Here is an 18,997-nt window from a genome sequence, read left to right as displayed (position 1 = left end):
ATCCCAGCCACTGGACGACTGCTTCGTCTTCTGTAGTAGTGCCTTCTTTTGCATCAAAAGCTTTTTGTGTAGCAGTTGTTTTTTCTGTAATTCTGGTTTCCGCTGTGGTGGCAGTTTTTTCTGTATCTTGGTCTGCAATTTAAATTTCTTTTGGGGCTTACTTGGTTGTGACAGCTCCCTTTGCAACTTCGTTTGAGGTGGCAGCATCCGCTCCACTTTCCTCTGTGGTGTCAATTTCCTTTCCACTTTCTTCTGAGCAGGCACTTTTCTCTGTACAGTCTTTGGTTGTTCCTTCTTTTGTGGCTGCGGCTTCTGTTGAACTTTTTTCTGTACATTCTTCTTTAGTGGCAGTTTTTTCTGTACATTCTTCTTTGGTGGCAGTTGTTTCTGTACATTCTTCTTTGGTGGCAGTTGTTTCTGTACATTCTTCTTTGGTGGCAGTTTTTTCTGTACATTCTTCTCTGGTGGCAGTTTTTTCTGTACATTCTTTGGGGGCACATTTGGGTGTGCCTTTTTCTGGAAATTCCTCTTTGGCGACACTGTTGGTACCTGTCTTTGCACATTCTTCTTTGGTGGCAGAATGCTTTGCGATTTATTCGGCCCCTTCTTTGCAGGATGTGGCATTTTGTGCTGTTGTAAATTTGGTGGCTTCTTAGGTGGTGGTTGTTTATTAACCGGTATCTTCTTTGGAGGGACATGCCTTTCCATAGATCCACTACCTTGCTCGGTGTCAAACACATCAGGCACACACACACAACCTGGAGTTTTCTTTGTCACTGCCTTAGAAGAATGCCCTACGTTATTAGGCTTCATCGGGCTCTTTGTTCTGCATGCCGGCACACAAGGAAACAAGGAAATAGGAAGACTCTCAGTCTTTTTCCTAGATGGAACATGGAGAGAGGAGGACTGTGCTGTCTGCCTGAGTGGCTTCTGCTGTGTCCCTGGAGGTTGGGTCATCCTAGACGGCTGAGCATTGGGAAGGTTCTTGGATGGCTGTTGAGTGTTGTGCGGATGCTTGCTTCCGAGAAGATAAGTCTCCATGTCTCCGCTTCCATGATCACCGTCAAATGTGTGGGATATGCACACACATTCAGGAGCTTTCTTTGTCACTGACTTCACTGCTTCAGAAGAACTCCCTATTTCAATGTTGATACTTTGTCGCCGCTGTGTTATTTTCTTAGTAGGGATCATTTGAGTCTTTGTTCGTAATGTTTGTGTAGCAATGAAGGAGGGAACAGCACGTGTCTCTGCCTCCCGACCGGTCAAACCCTGGGCAGCAGGTGACCAGGTCCTCCCCATTTGTAGTTTTCCACTTGTCATGGTTGTGAGCGTCACCCCAGATGTCAGCATTGCAGATGTGACCTTGGTCTGTGGTCTTCTCCGATTTGAAGCTGTTGTTTTAGGCAAGTGCATAGCAGGTGTAGTGACGGTTCGAGGCTCACTAACACTGCGAATTGTATTGTAAATAGGTGGTTTCCAAGTTTGCTTTGCCCCATTTTGAAATGTAGAAGTGCCCCTTCTCGGACTAGCAGTGAAGGAAAAAAGCTTTGATGTGGCAGAGGATGCATGCAACTGATTAGGGCTTTGGGTAGTGGTCTTTGGCTTAGTTGTAGGTGGCACCACTTGGGATTCCTCCACAGCCTTTCCAGACCCCCATAATTGGGAGAATAGATTTGAGAAGATGTTTCTGCGAGTAGATATATGTGCTGGTGACTGAAAGGTGATCACTAGTGGACTTGTCGATATAATGCTATCCTGTTCTGTTTTGGTGACTGAAAACATTGTTGTTTTAGGGCTTGCAGTGTTCCTCTCATGAATTCCAACTTGTACATCTGAAGGAATGAGTGTAGCAGATGTCGGAGGTGACTCCAGAGATCCTAACACTGGACGAGATGCTAAAATATGGGGTTTTGTTGTCAGAGGCTCAACTGTACGTGTGGAAATAGACTCACTTCGGACCATTGGCTCATTGAGAGGTGTAGCAAAATTTTTAGGAGCTGGTATTTTTGTTTTTGGAGATGCTGTAAAAGCCAATGATCCTTTCATTCCAGAAGAAGAGCTTACAGATGAAACCAAAGATCCATTACCAGTCCTTGGTCTCTTAAGTGCATTGACTTCCTCCATCAAATATGATAATCCACCAAGAAGTTTGTCCAACTTGTCCTGCAAACTGTCCAGCTTTTTCCCCACATCTGCATACTTATGTTCAAGTTCTAAAACTAGATCTTGTTTTGCTGTTTTTGACAGACTCTCGGTCAGGTTTTGCAGTTGCACATCTAGGTGTTTTTGCCGGTCACTCACCATCTGTATGCCATCTTTCAGTTCATGGTTGTTGTCATCCAGTAACTTGAGACGTAAAACAAATGTGTTCATTGAAGTATTCATTTGGTCTTGGAAAGTGAGCCAGCTTTGTTTAAAGATGTCTAATACAGAGATTGTGACCGGTGTTTTAGTAGGTAATGTCAAAGGGCTGCTTGTCGGGATTAAGTTATTACCCCCAGAAGATGTGCTAAAAAGCTCCCAATCAGGGTCAAAAGGTTCCATTCCACTTCCCGACATTTCTAAGTCCCACTCACCATCTCCGCTCAGCTCTTCTGGGATGTTCGCCACTGTGGGAATCACCTTACCGCATTTCATATGTATCTTCTCGGCTGGTGTTGCGATGTTCTCCAGATCATGGCAGGTCCTGGTAAGGGCTCTTTGGTCAAAGAATTAAATAATCTTTTTTATTTCTCCAAAACAGCTTGTGGTATTTTAGAAAGCAGAAAAGTATGCATAGACAACTTTTGCAAGTTGCTTGACACTGCAATAGCACTCAAATGTAAGTGCCACTGTTGGCAACTTTTAATGTTTGATTTCAATGAAGAATTTTTCTGTGGTGTGGAGGTATCGAGACAGAAGAACAAGCCAAACACGGTGAAGTAATAACGACAAATTGACGTAGAAAGTAAGAAAGAAAAAAAAGGAAATTGCAGGCCCTGTGTTAGTGTAGAAAAATACCTACAGAGAAACAAAAGAACAACCACCAGAAGCAAGCAAGTACACCTGAAAAAAAGTACCACACAGAAAGCCGTGTTTCCAGACTATGTTCACCCAGCATAGGAAGGGTATATTGCTTTCAAAAGCTCCGATGAAGCAGATAGGACTACAAGTATTTCTTCACCGCAACTGCTTGTTTAACACAGTCAGATGTGCCATCAATCTTCCTTAGAAAATCATTTGCAGCAAAGCCTTTTCATATTTGCTTGCAAGTAGTCCAAAGAAGAACATTTTCTAATTTCAATTGCAGCCATCCACAACTTTTTCTGAAAATCTGAAACAAGCAGTAGCCTTGGATGAAAGCAGTTGGTATATAAATAAAATGAATGGCTATTTCTATGAAGTCATGCTTACTTTTATTTTATCTCCAATTCCATCAAAAGCTTAATAAAAAGCTGTGGATGGTAAAACATATACTTTCTTACCTGGCGGTGTAGTTTTGCAGCTTGAAGACTTTCCTGGATTCACTATGCTGTGCATTATTCAGCCATCTAGTGGTTGGGTCCTGAATTGTAGTATTTCTTCTCTTTTTTTTTTTGGCCTGGTGGGCATCGACATACCACCATTTGGTGTCCTTCTGTGATGTCGACGTGCTTCCTCAGGAAGCTCCCACCTTTGGTCGCCATCTTCAGATTCTTTTTTTTTTTTCCTCGATTGTTTGTTCTACTTTTCCTTTATTTATTCCTCCTGTGTCACCTTCTTGGTGGAGGTGGGTGGGTTCGCTAGTGAATCCAGAAAAGTCTTCAAGCTGCAAAACTACACCGACAGATAAGAAACTATACGTTTTGCAGCGTGAATCTTCTGGATTCACTATGCTTCGCATAGACTATGTAGTGGTTTGCTAGTCCTGTGGTGGCTGCGTGGAAGAGGAACGCTGGTTTGTCAATATATGTTGTAAGACTTTGTGCTACTTGTGCTTCCTTGTTCATCTGAATGTCCACACAGTAGTGCTTTGTGAACGTGTGCACTGAAGACCGTGCTAGGAAAGCCACTGTTGCTCCTTTCTTCGTTGAGTGAGCGTGCGGTGCTCCTTGCAAGGTTTGACCTGACTGTTTGTGGCACAACTGTGACTTGTGCTACCCATCTTGCAATGGTATTCTTTGTGACTGGTCGTTCCAGAAAACTGTTTTCAAACGAACAAAGAATTGCTTTGTTTTCCTGCATTCCTTAGTTCATGTTACTTTCTCATTTTCTTTCATTTAAATTATTTTTTCATTAGTACTTCTTTTCACATCATTGTTTTCAGCTTAAAAATTTATCAGAGTCACTACAAGCAGTAGGATTTTACAAAGACTTGGTCAACGCGTTTCGGTGGCAAACAGCAACGATAGGAGTGTTTCAGGGTATCTATTTTACTCGGCGTGTCTGTCCATCAAAATCCCGCAAAATCATTTGCGTCTCCACGAGTACTTTTGGAGACGAGAATGATGTTGCGGGAATTTGATGGACAGACACGCAGAGTAAAATAGTGATCTTATGAAAACACTGAGACAACGCTGTCTGATTGGACATCGACGGAGTGAGGGAATATGGTATTAGAAGATTAGCTGGCAGATACCCTGAAACGTGAATGAACACTTTCAAAGTTATACCATTTTTCAGTGGAGCCTTGTAGCAACTAGTGCTGGCCAAACCCTGGCAGGATAGAAGGCGCGTCCCTTGGCAAGACACCTGAGCAGGTAGCAAGCCCTCTTTGATGAATGATTACAATTTGGATTGACTTCCTAGACTTTTGAGGTTTAATATCTCTCAATGAAGACTCAACAAGAGAAAACCCAGGGTGTAGAGAACAAGTGTTGACATATCTGGAGGGTCTTGATGAAGGTGGCTCCTATCGTTGCGGTTTGCCACCGAAACGCGTTGACCAAGTCTTTGTAAAATCCTACTGCTTGTAGTGGCTCTGGAATGGGCAATAGACGAGAACCAACTAAAACGTGTTAACTTGCACAGATAGAGTGGTGAATGTGTATGAGGTATGAGTGAGTGGATTGGTTGTGTCAGTTCTCTACCTGGTAATGAATGGACTGTAGTATGAATAATCAATTTTGTGTTATAGATCATTGATGACAATTATGTATTTTTTTATAACGTTTTTAAGCTGAAAACAATGATGTGAAAAGAAGTACTAATGAAAAAATAATTTAAATAAAAGAAAATGAGAAAGTAAAATGTATATGTTTTTGGAATTTGGTTGTGCCCATGTTTGAATTCAGAGGTTAAATCCCTTTAAAAAAATAGAGAGGTCACGAGGGAGTTATTTCACAGTGGATGTCTGTCTGCTTCTACATTGTTCTTCCCTGGAAGGTGGATTGCTAGTAGGTCTATGTTCCTTGGGATAGCCCATCTCCATACCTCCTGGGCTAGGGTTGACAGTGTTAATGATTGTGTTCCTCCTTGTTTGTTAATGTAAAACAGTGTGGTTGTATGGTCTGTTTGATTCAACACACTCTTTCTGTAAATCTCCTTTTGAATGGCTTTAAAGGCTAGGAACACGGTCTTTAATTCTAGTAAGCTGATGTGTTTTAGCGCATCCTACTGGGTCCATAACCCGCTCACCTTGTGGTTGTTCATGTGGGCTCCCCACCCCATTTGGGAAGCATCTGTTGTAATGGTCACTGTCGGAGTTGGTTGTGTGAAAGGTCTCCCCTGTGTTATGTTCCTCCTGTCCCACCATGTCATCTCCTGAAGCACTGTTTGCGTGACAACCACTAGAACCTCCCAACTCCCTGTTGCCTGTGACCATTGTTGTTGAATCCATTCCTGGAATGGTCTCATACACAGTCAAATGTTTGGGACTAGATAAATGCATGAAGCCATCATCCCTAGTAGTTTCCCACACTGTCCTCACTGCCAGAGCTTGCCCCTTGCAGTAAAGATGTGTCTCCTGCAGAATTGCTACTGTCCTCTTTGTGCTTGGGAACACTTTCCCTAATGTTGTCTATTTTTGCCCCAAAGAATATCTTCACCTGCTCTGGTGTTTTTGATGACTTTTCCCAATCTATTGAGAAACCCAGTTTGAACAAAGTGTATATGACCCTTTGTATGTGCTGTTTGCTCAGGTTGTATGTGCTTGCCCTCACTAGCCAGTTGTCTAGGTATGGGTAAACGTGTATTCGCTGCCTTCTTAGGTGGGCTGCTACTGCTGCTAGACATTTTGTGAACACTCTTGGTGTGACTTTAGTCCGAACGCTAGCACCGTGAATTGGTAGTGCGTTTTGTTGATTACGAATCAGAGTAGGTTTTTGTCTGTTGTTCATGGGGATGAGCAAGTAAGCGTCCTTTAGATCTATAGTTGCCATGTAGACCCCTACCCGTATCTGAGGTATTACTTCTTGTAAGGATGTCATCTTGAACTTATTTAGGAACCTTAAGTCTAGTATAGATCTTAATGTTCCGTCCTTCTTTTGTATGAGGAAGTATGTTGAATACACCCCCTTGTTCCTCTCCTTGTCAGGCATCCTCTCCATGGCACCCTTGTGTAGGAGTTTGTGTACCTCTTCGAGCAAAGGAGACAGTTCTCTTTTTGAATGAACCTTGTTCCTTGGTTTTCTGCATGGCGGTTGTTTTGCCAGTTCTATGCAGTATCCGTATTGTATTACGTTTAATATCCATTTGTCAGATGTAATCCTCTTCCACTCCTGGAAGAAGTGTCCTATTCTGCCTCCCACTGGTGTTGCATGTTGGAGGTATTCCTTGGTGTTTGGGACCTGATGTTTTTGTATGTCTATTAGTTGTTGCGCCCTATGAGGTCTTTTTAGAGTGTGCACCAAAGTTGTAGTGCAGTTACTTGGAGGAGGATTGCTGCCCCCTCTTTGCTGTTGGCCTCTTCCTAGAGTACGCCCTCGAAAGGATTGCCTCCTCTGCTGGTATTGCCAACCTTGTTGTTGCTGACCCTGGTTCCCTCCTTGGTAACCTTGTGGAAAGGTCTGGTGTGAGGCTACTGGCTGGTAGTTACCTCTGCCTGTTCATCTCCGCGATAGTGTTCCCCTACGCATACCTCTGAATTGTAGTGCCCCCTGGATCTTGCTGTTTCATTTTCTTTCTTCAGCTGAGTTAGCTCGTCGTCCACAGCTGTTCCGAACAGTTGTTCTCCATTGAACAGAGTGTTCAAGATGTTAGTTTGAACCTCTGGCTTGAACCCTGAGATTCGTAGCCAGGCATGTCTTTTCTCCGTAAACCAGAACATCACTTGCCTACTTGCTGTCTCCCCAGCATCTAGGGCTGATTTTAAACATGTATTGGCCATGTTCTTCCCCTCTTCTACCAAGTGGCTTGCCCTCCTCTGGAACTGGTCTGGCAGATTCTTGAGTAGGTCGCCTACCTCCTCCTAGTGCTGGTATGAATGCCAATTGATCAAGGCGTTCAAATTAGCTATGCGCCACTGAATTGTGGCACTTCGTTCCATCTCTCTTTCTGTGAGATCCATTCTCTTGCTTTCCTTGTCTGGTGGTGGGCCAAGATTAGTGGGCACATTAGCCCTCTTTCTGGCTGTGGAAGCTATTACAGAGTCAGCAGGCACTAAACCCCTGATATACATTGGGTCCTTGGAGGAGTGCATGTATTTTTTCTCACCACTTGGTTTTACTGCCTTGCATGTGGCAGGTTCCTTGAAGGCGTCCTTTCCCTGGTCTAGCACACTTGGGAGCATGGGCAGGAATTGTCTTCTTGTTTGTGTGGGCAGCAAAGTTTCTAGGAGAAAACAGGACTGTGGCTTTTCTTCCTCTAGCGGTACTCCATAGGTGTCTGTAGCCTTCTCTATTACCTGATTGTACATCCCAATGTCGTCGGGGGGTTGAGGGACTCGAAGGGTATGTATCTACCTCTTCTTTTGGCGAGTCAGCGTTGAGATCTTGCCACTGCATGTCTTGTGTCGCCGAACCGGGACAGGTATGGTACTCTTCTTCTCCCTCGGGTTCGAAGTAGTATTCTTCTTCCTCCTCTGTAAGCCGGTTCTGGTGTTGTAGGAACTTGTAGTTCTTCAAGGTCTCTTTCGGGGTGTGTCGAGGTTTTCGGTGGGATCTTGAATTGCTTCATTTTCTCTTCGAAATATCTCTTGTGCTGCCATTTCGACTTCGAGCTTCTTCTTCTTCTCGAGCTCCGACGCTTGTGCTTCGGCGTCGAGATTGTCGGGCTTTCTCTTGGCGCTTGATGATGTTCAAGTCGAAGCTTGCTTCACCCTCTCTTTCTTCGACGTCGAGGAGTCTTTCTCGTGACTGCTCTTCAACGACTTGGTCTTATCAAGGGTCTTCACCGTCTGGGAGTCCTTCTCAAAGGAACGGACGGACTGTTTGTCCTTGGACCAGCTCGTGGTCACCGAAATTTGACGCCGGGCCTGTTTTTGAGGACTTATAGAGTCACTCCTTCGGGGCTAGATCGACTGTCTAGGGGTCGCTGTCTCTCTTACCTCCTTCAGAGTTCTTTTTTCGGCATCAATGGCCTGGACGTGCGTGTCCTTGTCATCATCGGGTCCTTCGGTGACATTGTCCTCTACTTTGCTGGAGAGGCCCAGGTCACGAAGCGATGGCGGTGGTCCTTGATGCTGCATGTTGTCATTCGCTCTTTGCCTTTCCCTCACTCTCAAGGTCTTCAGGGTGAATGCCGAGTACGTGTTGCAGTCTTCGGAGCGGTGGTCAAGTGGCAAGCAAAGGTTACAGACCGGGTGCTGGTCCTTTTGTGCGTACTTGTGGTGGCAACTGTCGCAGAACTTGAATGGTGTCTTGCCCATTACAGCGCCTAGGGAGCCCCCTGTGTGCGTATTCTCTGTTGGACGTCGAAATTTCGGTGTTCTTTTCCTCTTCTCTGTGTCCCGGTGCGCCGTCTCGAAGGCCGGTGTGTCGTTGAGTTGTTTTCCTGCTCTTCTCGTTAATTTTCGTGGATTCTTCTCTCCAAAGTTCTGGAGCTCCATCCGTCTCGATCCAGACCCAACGGCGGATAAAAAGAATCTGAAGATGGCGACCAAAGGTGGGAGCCTCCAGAGGAAGCACGTCAGGACACCAAATGGAGGTATGTCAACGCCCACCAGTCCACGAAAAAAAAGAGAAGAAATACTACAATTCCAGACCCAACCACTAGATGGCGGAATACTGCACAGCATAGTGAATCCAGAAAAGATTCATGCTGCAAAACTAAAATTACACTGAAGGGTGTGTTTTTTTGGGGGTATTTGGGAAAGCAATATGGAAAAGGAAATTTCATGAAAGAAACCAGCGCTGAAATCTAGAAAATATCGTTGTCTGCTGAACAGATATGTTAAGGTAAAAGACAGGCAGCTACTGAACGAATTTATTTGTAATGCATACATTGACCGATACATTCCCCACCTTTTGAATCTCCTACAGGTGCCAGGCTGGATACGGAAAAGTAAAATAACTCACTAGCAAACAGGTGAGGCAAGGCTTCGACTTGCCTTCAGGATCCTCTACATAAACAACATCACATAGCAACCCCAGAACGCCAATTTCGGTTCCTTTTTTTCCATGCCTTTCAACACAGATCCAGTTGCTTTTCTCAGAACGTTTTCCTTAAAAAAATATTATTTGCAGTGTTGACAGGATGTATCCCACTCAGATTTCAGGATTTAAACAGCGTTATCCTTACCACACGCAGGTGTATGCCTAAGCCGTCAAGGAGCGGGAAACAAAACTCTTCATGGTATGGGTCTTGACATCCTAAATGAAAGACCATAAGAGGAATTCTTCTATTTCAATGTCGCTCTCAGTCTAGGGGGAGGTCTAGTCGGCAACATCATTCCCCGGCTCCTGCTTCATTGATGTCCTAAGTGCCTGTACTGGTAGAGAAACAACCTACACTTGACTCTGCTCTGGAACTGGCACCTGATCCAGAATCCCAACTTATTTTCTGGAATTTCAAGCGTTTGCGCTGATCCCACTCAGATAGTGGCTTTTACCCAGTCTATGCTGGCCATCTTCCATATGGTTCCAGCTCCGTCTAGAGCACCGTTGGGCCCAAAGAAACCTTCAAGGCCTCCAACCATGCCTCCTACATGTAAATTGCATCCACAGTTTAAGGTTGATGGTCTAGTTTCCTCCTGGGCAGTATACCTCAAGCCACTCGATCGCTTTCTAGTGAGGCTGGATAGTCCCCATTTGATACAGGAGATGACTTTCCAATGAGACCCAAGTTAGCCCCCACACAACAAAGTCTAAAGTCTGGCTTTAAGTATAGACTTCAGCAGCACTACACACCAAGTTTATGCAAATCCCCAACAAACCTGTTGGAATTGAATAGTCTTACTCGCCCCAATGGCAAAGGGCAAGTGTGAGAGGACAAGTTCATCACGGTGGGTGCCAGTCTTCTGATGCGGAGGATATGACCTCTTGCGGTCTCTTCCCAGCATGACGCATCAGGTTTCCACAATCTCAAGATGGCCTGCCTGGGTGTTGGACGTCATTCTCGGTAGCGCCTCACAATAGGTAAGTGTTACTCACAGCAGCCTGGGCATGACTATCCAAGGCAACAGCCCTGTCTCCATGGTGGCCCACACCTGACATATGGGGATCGTTGACTGGCTGAGCAGAAGAGTGATGGCCCTTACTTCATGGTGGTCCCCAAGTGGCATACAGGTATCGCCGATAGATTCTGCAGAAGGGACCTGGCCCTTACTTCACTATGGCCCCAACCTGTCACACAGGGTTGCCAACTTCACTTGTACCGCTGTCCTGACCAGACCATGCAGCTCACATTTTACTCACACGGATCCATTCTGAAGGATCACTGATGGGCATTGCTCCCTCTAAGTGCCTTCCTCCCTCAGAGGGTTTGGCAGGAAGGCAGAAGGCTGATGCTCCAGGCTCAGTTCAAGTGGTCTTGGCTGACTCACAGGGTGATGGCTCCTCACCAAGTAGGGAGACCAGCAGACCTTGGTCAGTAGTCCTGGTTCCAGCAGCTAGTAATTTTGGTGACGTCTCCTGTTGAACAGTGCTGTTGGGCAAAGCGTGTGGCATGTGCTCCCAGCTTTAGAGGGTAAATCCTGGCACAAATGTGATTTAGTATCTGGTCCTTTGAACTTCTGGCTGTGAGTGTCTGCTCCTTTGAAGTTCTCTCTCCTCTGCCACCTCCTTTGTCAAAGAGACAGTTCTGATGGCCCCAATTCTGACTGACCCACATCAAAGGATAAGGTAGTAACCAGGTATCACACTTAGCTGCCAGCCTCCACTGAAAACAGCCTCACAAAGGTTGCCCTCTATCAAGATTCTCTGTTCCACTGTGACACCAGTCCCACCATCTCCCTGACAATGAACCAAGTCCCATTGATCAAGTAACTCTTCCTGGAATCAAAGAGACCCTTGATGTGCACAGAGGATGCTCTGCTCCTCTTCCTCCAGTGTGTGTGTTCCTAGACTCACTCTCAGGAAAGTAAGCAATCCACATGTCCTGTCTGAATATTGTAGTCCTCACCTTCACTAGCCTCTCCAGGCCCCGAGTTTCCAAAACAGAACCTGCTGGCCTCATTGTTATGTACCTTGCACAAGCAAACATACATCTCTGCACATGAGTGGACCGGTAGGTGCCACTCCTGTGACAGGAAAAAAGGCCTGTACACACGAATGATCGCTACTAAACAAAAAGATGGATGGGTTGCCGCCGCCTTGCCCATGTTACTTAACTCTCAGAAGGGAAGTAGCTCCCTACACTCAGAGTAGCTCTTGGTGTGCCCCTCCTGGACTAAGCAGACTGCATTAGCATGAGAGGCCTAGACACCCACTCACACACTTCGCCCATGACTAAAAATCAGCACCAGGGATCCAGATATCCACGCAGCTGTGGGGGATTTTCCCACCCCCAGTACAAGACTTCTAGTTAGATCATCTGCTCAAACCTACCACCAGGAAGGTAGTGCATGAGTACTGGGGCTAGAGGAGAGTAATCAGCAAGTACAGGTATCCATCAGAACAACAAGTTACTTACTTTCAGCAACAAGGTCTTTGGTGGTTACTGCATCTACCTGCGGATCCCTCACTGACCCCACCTGCCTTTCCATACTGAGGAGTCGTCGTCCATTTTTACTAAGGTCCCAAGTTAGTTCTTGTACACTACATTTTGTGTCAATCTTGTTGCCAACTCTGAAGATGTGAAGAAAAACAAAAAGGACGGCAAACTGCTGTGCCGTGGCTATGACATATGCAGCTCAGTGACATCATGCCTGGAAGGACCTTACCATATGTAGGCAACTCGTTATTTGGATCATCAGGCATAAGACACTTTCTGCACAACACAACAGAGTGCTATGTTGATACACTGTGCTGTAGTAAAGGAAACCATAAGACTGGCATGAGTCAATGGAAAACTGATGATTCTAGTAATTACATACATTTTCTTAAAATATGGAATTCCATATAGAAAATTATCTGTGGAATTTATTCCATATAGGTTTCCTTGTGAATTAAAAAACTTTTAACAAAGTGCTGCCAGACAGAGCTTAGAATGAGCCTCATGTTCTCAGTAAGAACCACCACCAGGCAGAGGGAGAACACACAAAACCAAGAAAAGAAGTCCAAAAGAGACAGAACTAGACAATTTTGTGCATCTGTCAAATGTATTAACAATTCTCTCTGCAAACAACTTTGAGGGGAAATTATATAGTGGATTCCTACACTAAGCTCCCCTCAAGCTGTTGTAGCATTCAGGAAATAAAGCAGTGTCTAGTTAATTAATGCACACTATATCCTATGAAGTTTACTTTGTCTTTTGAACTCATTCACATAAAGTGAGTTGAAGGGGCATTACCACCCACATAATATCAACTAATTTCACTTCTGCCTATTTCTAAGTAACTTCTCTAAATATTACTCAAGTGAAAGGAAGCTGAGATGGGAGGGGGCAGGCTATAGCAACAGTACACTTGACACTGTAGTACAGGCAACATGATGGGAAGTGGAGCAGGTGGCACTCCATAAAGGGGGAGCATGGTGGGAAAGAAGGGATGGGCATTGTGATCATGTTTGTGGAGGGATACTGATGGGAAGCAGCTGCTGTGAATAGGAGGTGGTTCTGAAGGATAGACCCAGATCACATCCAAAGAACCCACTGAGCACCAGTCTTAACAAAATGACCCTAAACATTATGAATGACTGCAGACATTTAAAATCAGTCAGTATAAGGAATTAACTGTAGTACTAAAATAAAGCTTAATTTAAGAGTTGCAAAGAGAATTGTTGTCAGTACACAAATTGTAAGTAAAAAGCAAATGCTAAAAACTAGGATCCGAAGTTAAAAGCCTTTTGTCTTTTAACTCAAACACCTGCAATAAACAGAAGGCCCCCATATAACAGTGCAACACAAACACAAGATTTCTCCGGGATGGCTACCGCTTTCCAGCAACAGTTACACAAACATAACCATCAGTCCCATGAGTTCCAAAGTACAAAAGAATAGGCTCTCAGAACAAAGTACCACACCACAGCCAATCCCATCACTGAATCACTTCCAAACTGCCTTCTTGTTTTGCTTGTGGTTGAGAGCTAAACAAAACATTTTAACAGGGACATATTTCAAAACAGTTCAGCTTGGTTTGATTCATCAGTCAGTGATAAAGCACTTTTCATATAACAGAAAAAACACTATCCCCTTATCTTTGATGTTGCGTTTCAGAGACAACCATTAAAGTCATCTCCCAAAAGAAAATATAATACTCACAATTGGCTGAAAGAACTCAAGTAAAGGAAAATATGATGCATTACCACTCTAGTCTGTTGACTAGAAAAACAAAAGGTGGTGCCGGAGATTCTGGACATATCTACTAACATCCAACAAGCACACAAGTGCGAGTACAGTAGCTCAGGACAGCTGACGGTAAAAGGACCACCCTGCACAGCTGAACATCAAGAGATCCAAAAGAAGGACACTAGTGCAATTTATTGCATCCGTTAGAAAGTCGGTACTGGGAACAGCTATAAGTCTAAAAACATGGTGAGGACATACCTTTCACATCTAGAGTGCAAAAGGCTTTCTCACTTTGGGCTAGTCATCCGTAAATAACATGTGTTAAAATAAATCAACGGGTTGTGCAGCAAAGTAAACTCTCAGCAATGTAAATTTATTTGCACAATATATTTTAAGTTTAACGTTTACTCTGCTGTTGAATGTCTTATTTATGGACTAGAAGAATACAAAAATTACCCAATATATAAAGGTGTGTATGCCTTGCAAATAGATGCTCCCTGTACACTGTTGTGTGTATATTTTTCACGTAAAAGCCTTACTTTTTGGGACAACATCACCAATTGTATTGTTTACTACTGTACCTTTCACAGTGGCGACCGATGTGCCCAGTGGGGCAGGAATCACATGTTGGCCGTCCATCAGATCCCAGGGAACATGTTCTGATAGGTCTAAGTGAAGGAAAATTGAATCATTACAGCTGTTTTCAAGTCATGAACTCAAACTCATCCACTATAAAGCACTATCTTCTCTTCATTAACTGTCCTTTTGATGTTGGAGTAAACATGCCAGCATGGCATAACACAACCGGGCATTAAACAGCCTCAGGGGAAATTTGACAACACTCAAAAAAGATGATGAAAATTTGCATTTTGCATCACAACAAAGCAGATATTACATAGCAGAAACCAAGAAGCAACTAAAAGATTGAACCACAGGACAGCTTAATTGGGCAAGACAACTGCAAAGCTTGCTTTACTTAAGGCATTTGCTAAAATAGTAGTATGTGAACAATGAGTTTCATGAGAAGCCAAAACCCTCATAGGCATCTGGACTCCTGAGCTCCAACAGCACAGATGCATGTAATACAACCTACAGTATTCATGGAGATAACCATCCAATACTGCAATAGTCTTCAGTCAGCGGGGTTGAAACATACTATGTACTTCCTTTATGTTTGCTTATTTTAACTTAAAGACATTTTAAGGGCAGTTTTGATTTGGTCTGTAAGACTAAGTTTAGTTGTATATAGTTTTATATAGCCCGAACTAGACCCGAAAGTATCAGAGCGTTTTACATGAGCCCCAGTTGCGTTACCTAAAGACACTTAAGTGATCAAGTGATTTGCCCAGAATCACAGGCTATTGAATGTCCCTGCCAAGGCTCGAACCTGGTTCCAGCATTGAAAAGCAGAAAGCGAATGCCACCTATTATGGCATACAAAACACAGGAACAGGCTGGCTAGTCGCATTAAAACCATCTTTGTACAGTTTGGTTATTAGTTTTAGTCAAACAATTTGTGATCTTACTAAAAATGTGCTCTTTCCAAAAACAAATTTTCTTAAAAACTTTGTCTTGCAAATGCCTTCTCAGTCTTTACAAAATTCGGAAACATCTCATTTCACAGGTCTCAATTCAAAACATGGTTGCAGGATAGTGGATTGTTATTGTTAACTACAGCTTATATAGTGCCAAATCACCTACAGGTCTCAAGGCGCTTTTTGACAGGAGGAAGCTAAGCTAACAAAACAGAAGCATAAAACTATACCCCTAGGTGGAGCTTAAAGCTTCTCTGAACAGAAATGTTTTTAAGGATTTCCTGAAATGCAACAGGTCAGATTCTTTAAGAAGAGATTCGGGAAGTTTGTTCCAAACCTGTGGGACAACCACCGAAAAAGATCTACCACCCTTCGTAGCTAGTTTATAGCGAGGGCAGGACAATAGTTGAGTATCTGAAGACCTTAGTGATCGTGTCGGTTTATAGATTCCAAGGCGTTCTTTAATGTAAGCCGGAGCTTGACCAAAAATTGCCTTATGGACAATGCACAAACTTTTAAACTCCACCCGTTGTTTTATGGGGAGCCAATGCAGCTTACACAGCAATGGTGATGCATGAGTGCGTCTAGGTAACCGAAAAATCAGCCTAGCTGCATCGTTCAGGACCACTTGCAGTCTTTTTATCAAAGTTTGGGGGAAGCCCAAATACAGAGCACTCCCGTAGTCAAGTCTCGAAATGATTGTAGCCGAGACAATTGTCCGGAGTGTAGAGGGGGAAAGCAATGGGACTAACTTGCGTAGCTGTCTAATTAAGTTAGTGCAGGTCCCAACCACTGAGGAGATCTGGCTGACCATTGACAGCTCATGGTCAATCTTAATGCCAAGACTTTTAACGTTGGCACAGGGTTTAGGGGTCGGGCCGAGATCTTGCGGCCAAAACAGATCACCCCATGGAGATACTTCTGATGAAACCACCAGGACCTCAGTTTTTTCGGGATTGATCTTCAATGAGTTTGCTGTCATCCAATTCACCGTATGACTAAGTATTTTTTTAGCATGGGTCTGCGCAGTGTTATCGATGCTGAGTAACAACTGAGTATCATCCGCATAGTTATAGGTTTTGCAGCCCATTCGTACTAAAGAATCAATTAGAGGCTGCAGGTAAAGATTAAAAAGGAGTGGGGACAGGGCAGATCCCTGGGGGACCCCACACCTCAAAGTACCCATATTTGATGTACAATCTTCCAATTGAATCCTCTGAGATCTTTCAGAGAATAAGGATTTAAGCCATTCGTAGGCTACATCTTGTATCCCAAACGCAGCCACTCTGTCCAAGAGCAGGGTATGGCTGACAGTGTCGAATGCCGCTGACAGATCTAATAATATCAGGGCTCTCGGTTTTTTACTGTCAGCCATACCTCTAAGCTCATCAAGCACAGAAAGCATCACTAATTCGGTGCTGTGATGCGCACGAAAACCAGCTTGACGTTCGTGGAGAAGATGGTGCGACTCCAAGAAAGAGGACAAAGACAACAAAACATGTTGTTCCAGAATCTTGGACACAAAAGGAAGTTGAGATATCGGCCTATAATTCTTTAGGTTAGTGAGGTCAGCTCTCGGCTTCTTTATTAGGGGCCTGACTCGAGCTTCTTTAAAGCTGGATGGGAGCCGGCCGGAATCTAGTGAATTATTTAGTAAGGAGACAAAAAAACTTCCCAAAGCAGGAAGTGCCATCTGAAAGATACTGGGAGGACAAGGATCTGCAGGGGAACCGGATTTTGTACGATTCATAAGCTGTCCCAAGACCTTAGGATCAATCGGAGGAAATTTAGAGATGGTATATATTGGTGGAGGGAGTGGAGGATGTGGAAGACAGGGGTACTTGCTCGAGGTATTCTGAATGTCAGTCAGGATAGTTTGTACTTTGTCAAGGAAGTAGTGTTGGAAGGTATTACAATCAGTGGGAGATTCTGATCTTTCTACTTTCTTACTCAACTCAGATAAGATTTTAAAGGTTTCTTTTTGAACATTGTCCGCATTCTTAATTCGAGTTTCATAGTACTCCGCTTTAGTTGATTGAATATAGTTCTTGTACAATTTGAGAAACGATTTATAGTGGTCCTTATCGACGAGATCGTTTGATTTCCTCCAACGTCTCTCTAACAGGCGTAAATTGATTTTATGTTCCCTCAAGGCGGAATTGAACCATGGGGCTCCCTTTACTGCTCTATTTATTTTTTGATTTCTTTCAGGTGCTATTTGGTCGATAGCCTGACCAAGATTTTGCATAAGATAGATGTATTCCTGATCGAGGTCCCCATGCGGATTGTGAGACTAAGTTTTTAAGGAGGGTGTCCGACAGAGTTTCTGAGTCAATTTTCTTCCATTGTCTGACTTTCTTAGATTTAAGGAATGAAGGTTGAGACAAAAGGCCGTCCACTCGAATGTCACAGTTTATCATATAGTGATCTGACCATCTGCAGGGTATAATGTCTGTCAGTGCTACAGTCGGGTCAGAAGTCCAGACAAGATCCAGCGTGTGACCTTTGATATGAGTGGGAGTCTCTACTAGTTGTTTAAGTCCAAGTGAGGTCATAGTATTTTCCAACAGTCACGTTGCCCCGTCTTTACATGAGTTGTCCCAGTGGACATTAAAATCTCCAGTTATAAGAACCTTTTGATAGCGTGTACAGATGTCTGAAACAATTGGGGTCAATAAATCATTAAACAATGTAGTAGATTTTGGTGGGCGATAGACTGTAAGAATGACCAAACAGGTATTTTTCAATGAAATCTTGACTCCGAGTATGTCCGCTAACTCAATTGTTTCGGCCAAGAGTTTAATAACCTTCAAATGTTTTCTAAAAAGAATGGCTACCCCGCCCCCACGGGCATTGTCAGCACGATTATGCCAAATTGCGTCGTAATCAGAAGGGAGTGAGGCAATAATATCAGGTAAATAATTATCGCCCAGCCATGTTTCTGTGAGAGTTAAAATATCAATGTCATTGTCCTGAAGAAGAGTGAAAATTTCGAGATGATGTTTTTGTAGGGATCTGGTGTTTAGACTAGTTAACCTCAAGCTGGGATGATGCCCCGTACTACTCCTATCAATAGACCGTATACTGGACTCTTAATTTAGTTAGGATGGTTGAGGGTAATATCAGAGTGTTAGTACGCAACAGGTGTAACTCACCCGAGGAGTAGGTCAATCGATGAGCAGGGTAATGAGCCCTAGAGCCCGGTCGTGCGCGGACGGGCGCAGACAGGCAGGACTCTGGCACGACTCCGGCGCAGGTCCGGCGCGTCCGCTGTACGCGTCCGCTTGGCGGAGTCATAGTCCTTTCCTTTTAAGCGCTACTAGAGCGCGTCACCCGCCCGGCCCACACCCAATATGGCCGCCAAACCCGGGAGACCAACCCTTGGCGTCAATGCTCGGCCGAGAGCGGTCCGCGGGCAGAGGGAGGGGGGAAGGGGACACAAAACACAAGGGAGCAACAGGAAGTCTCCAGGATTATTAAATCAAGCCTAAATGAAAGCAAAGTTAAAATTGCGCTAATACTAAAAAAGATGCACAAGATAGGCAGGAGAGACCTCCCGGCTTCCGCCTCAGGAGGGGAGAGTTGCTTCTGTCAATAATCACTCGCACAGGCTTAGCAGGCCCCTTTTAAGCGCTACTAGAGCGCGTCACCCGCCCAGCCCACACCCAATATGGCCGCCAAACCCGAGAGACCAACCCTCGGCGTCAATGCTCGGCCGAGAGCGGTCTGCGGACAGAGGG

General features: G+C 44.3%; 1 protein-coding gene across 2 annotated transcripts in view; it reads right to left on the bottom strand.

Annotated features, from left to right (window-relative positions):
* Window positions 1-18,997, bottom strand: part of HSPG2 (heparan sulfate proteoglycan 2) — a 948,088-nt gene that overhangs the window by 499,701 nt on the left and 429,390 nt on the right. For both annotated transcript variants that reach the window (XM_078642606.1, XM_078642605.1), the window contains one exon: window positions 14,304-14,390. In XM_078642606.1, the coding sequence (XP_078498732.1) occupies window positions 14,304-14,390 (87 nt within the window). The remainder of the gene's footprint in view (window positions 1-14,303; window positions 14,391-18,997) is intronic.

This window comes from Lissotriton helveticus, chromosome 5_1 (assembly GCF_964261635.1).
Source record: "Lissotriton helveticus chromosome 5_1, aLisHel1.1, whole genome shotgun sequence".
NCBI lineage: Eukaryota > Metazoa > Chordata > Amphibia > Caudata > Salamandridae > Lissotriton > Lissotriton helveticus.
This window is presented reverse-complemented; position numbering and strand designations above follow the sequence as displayed.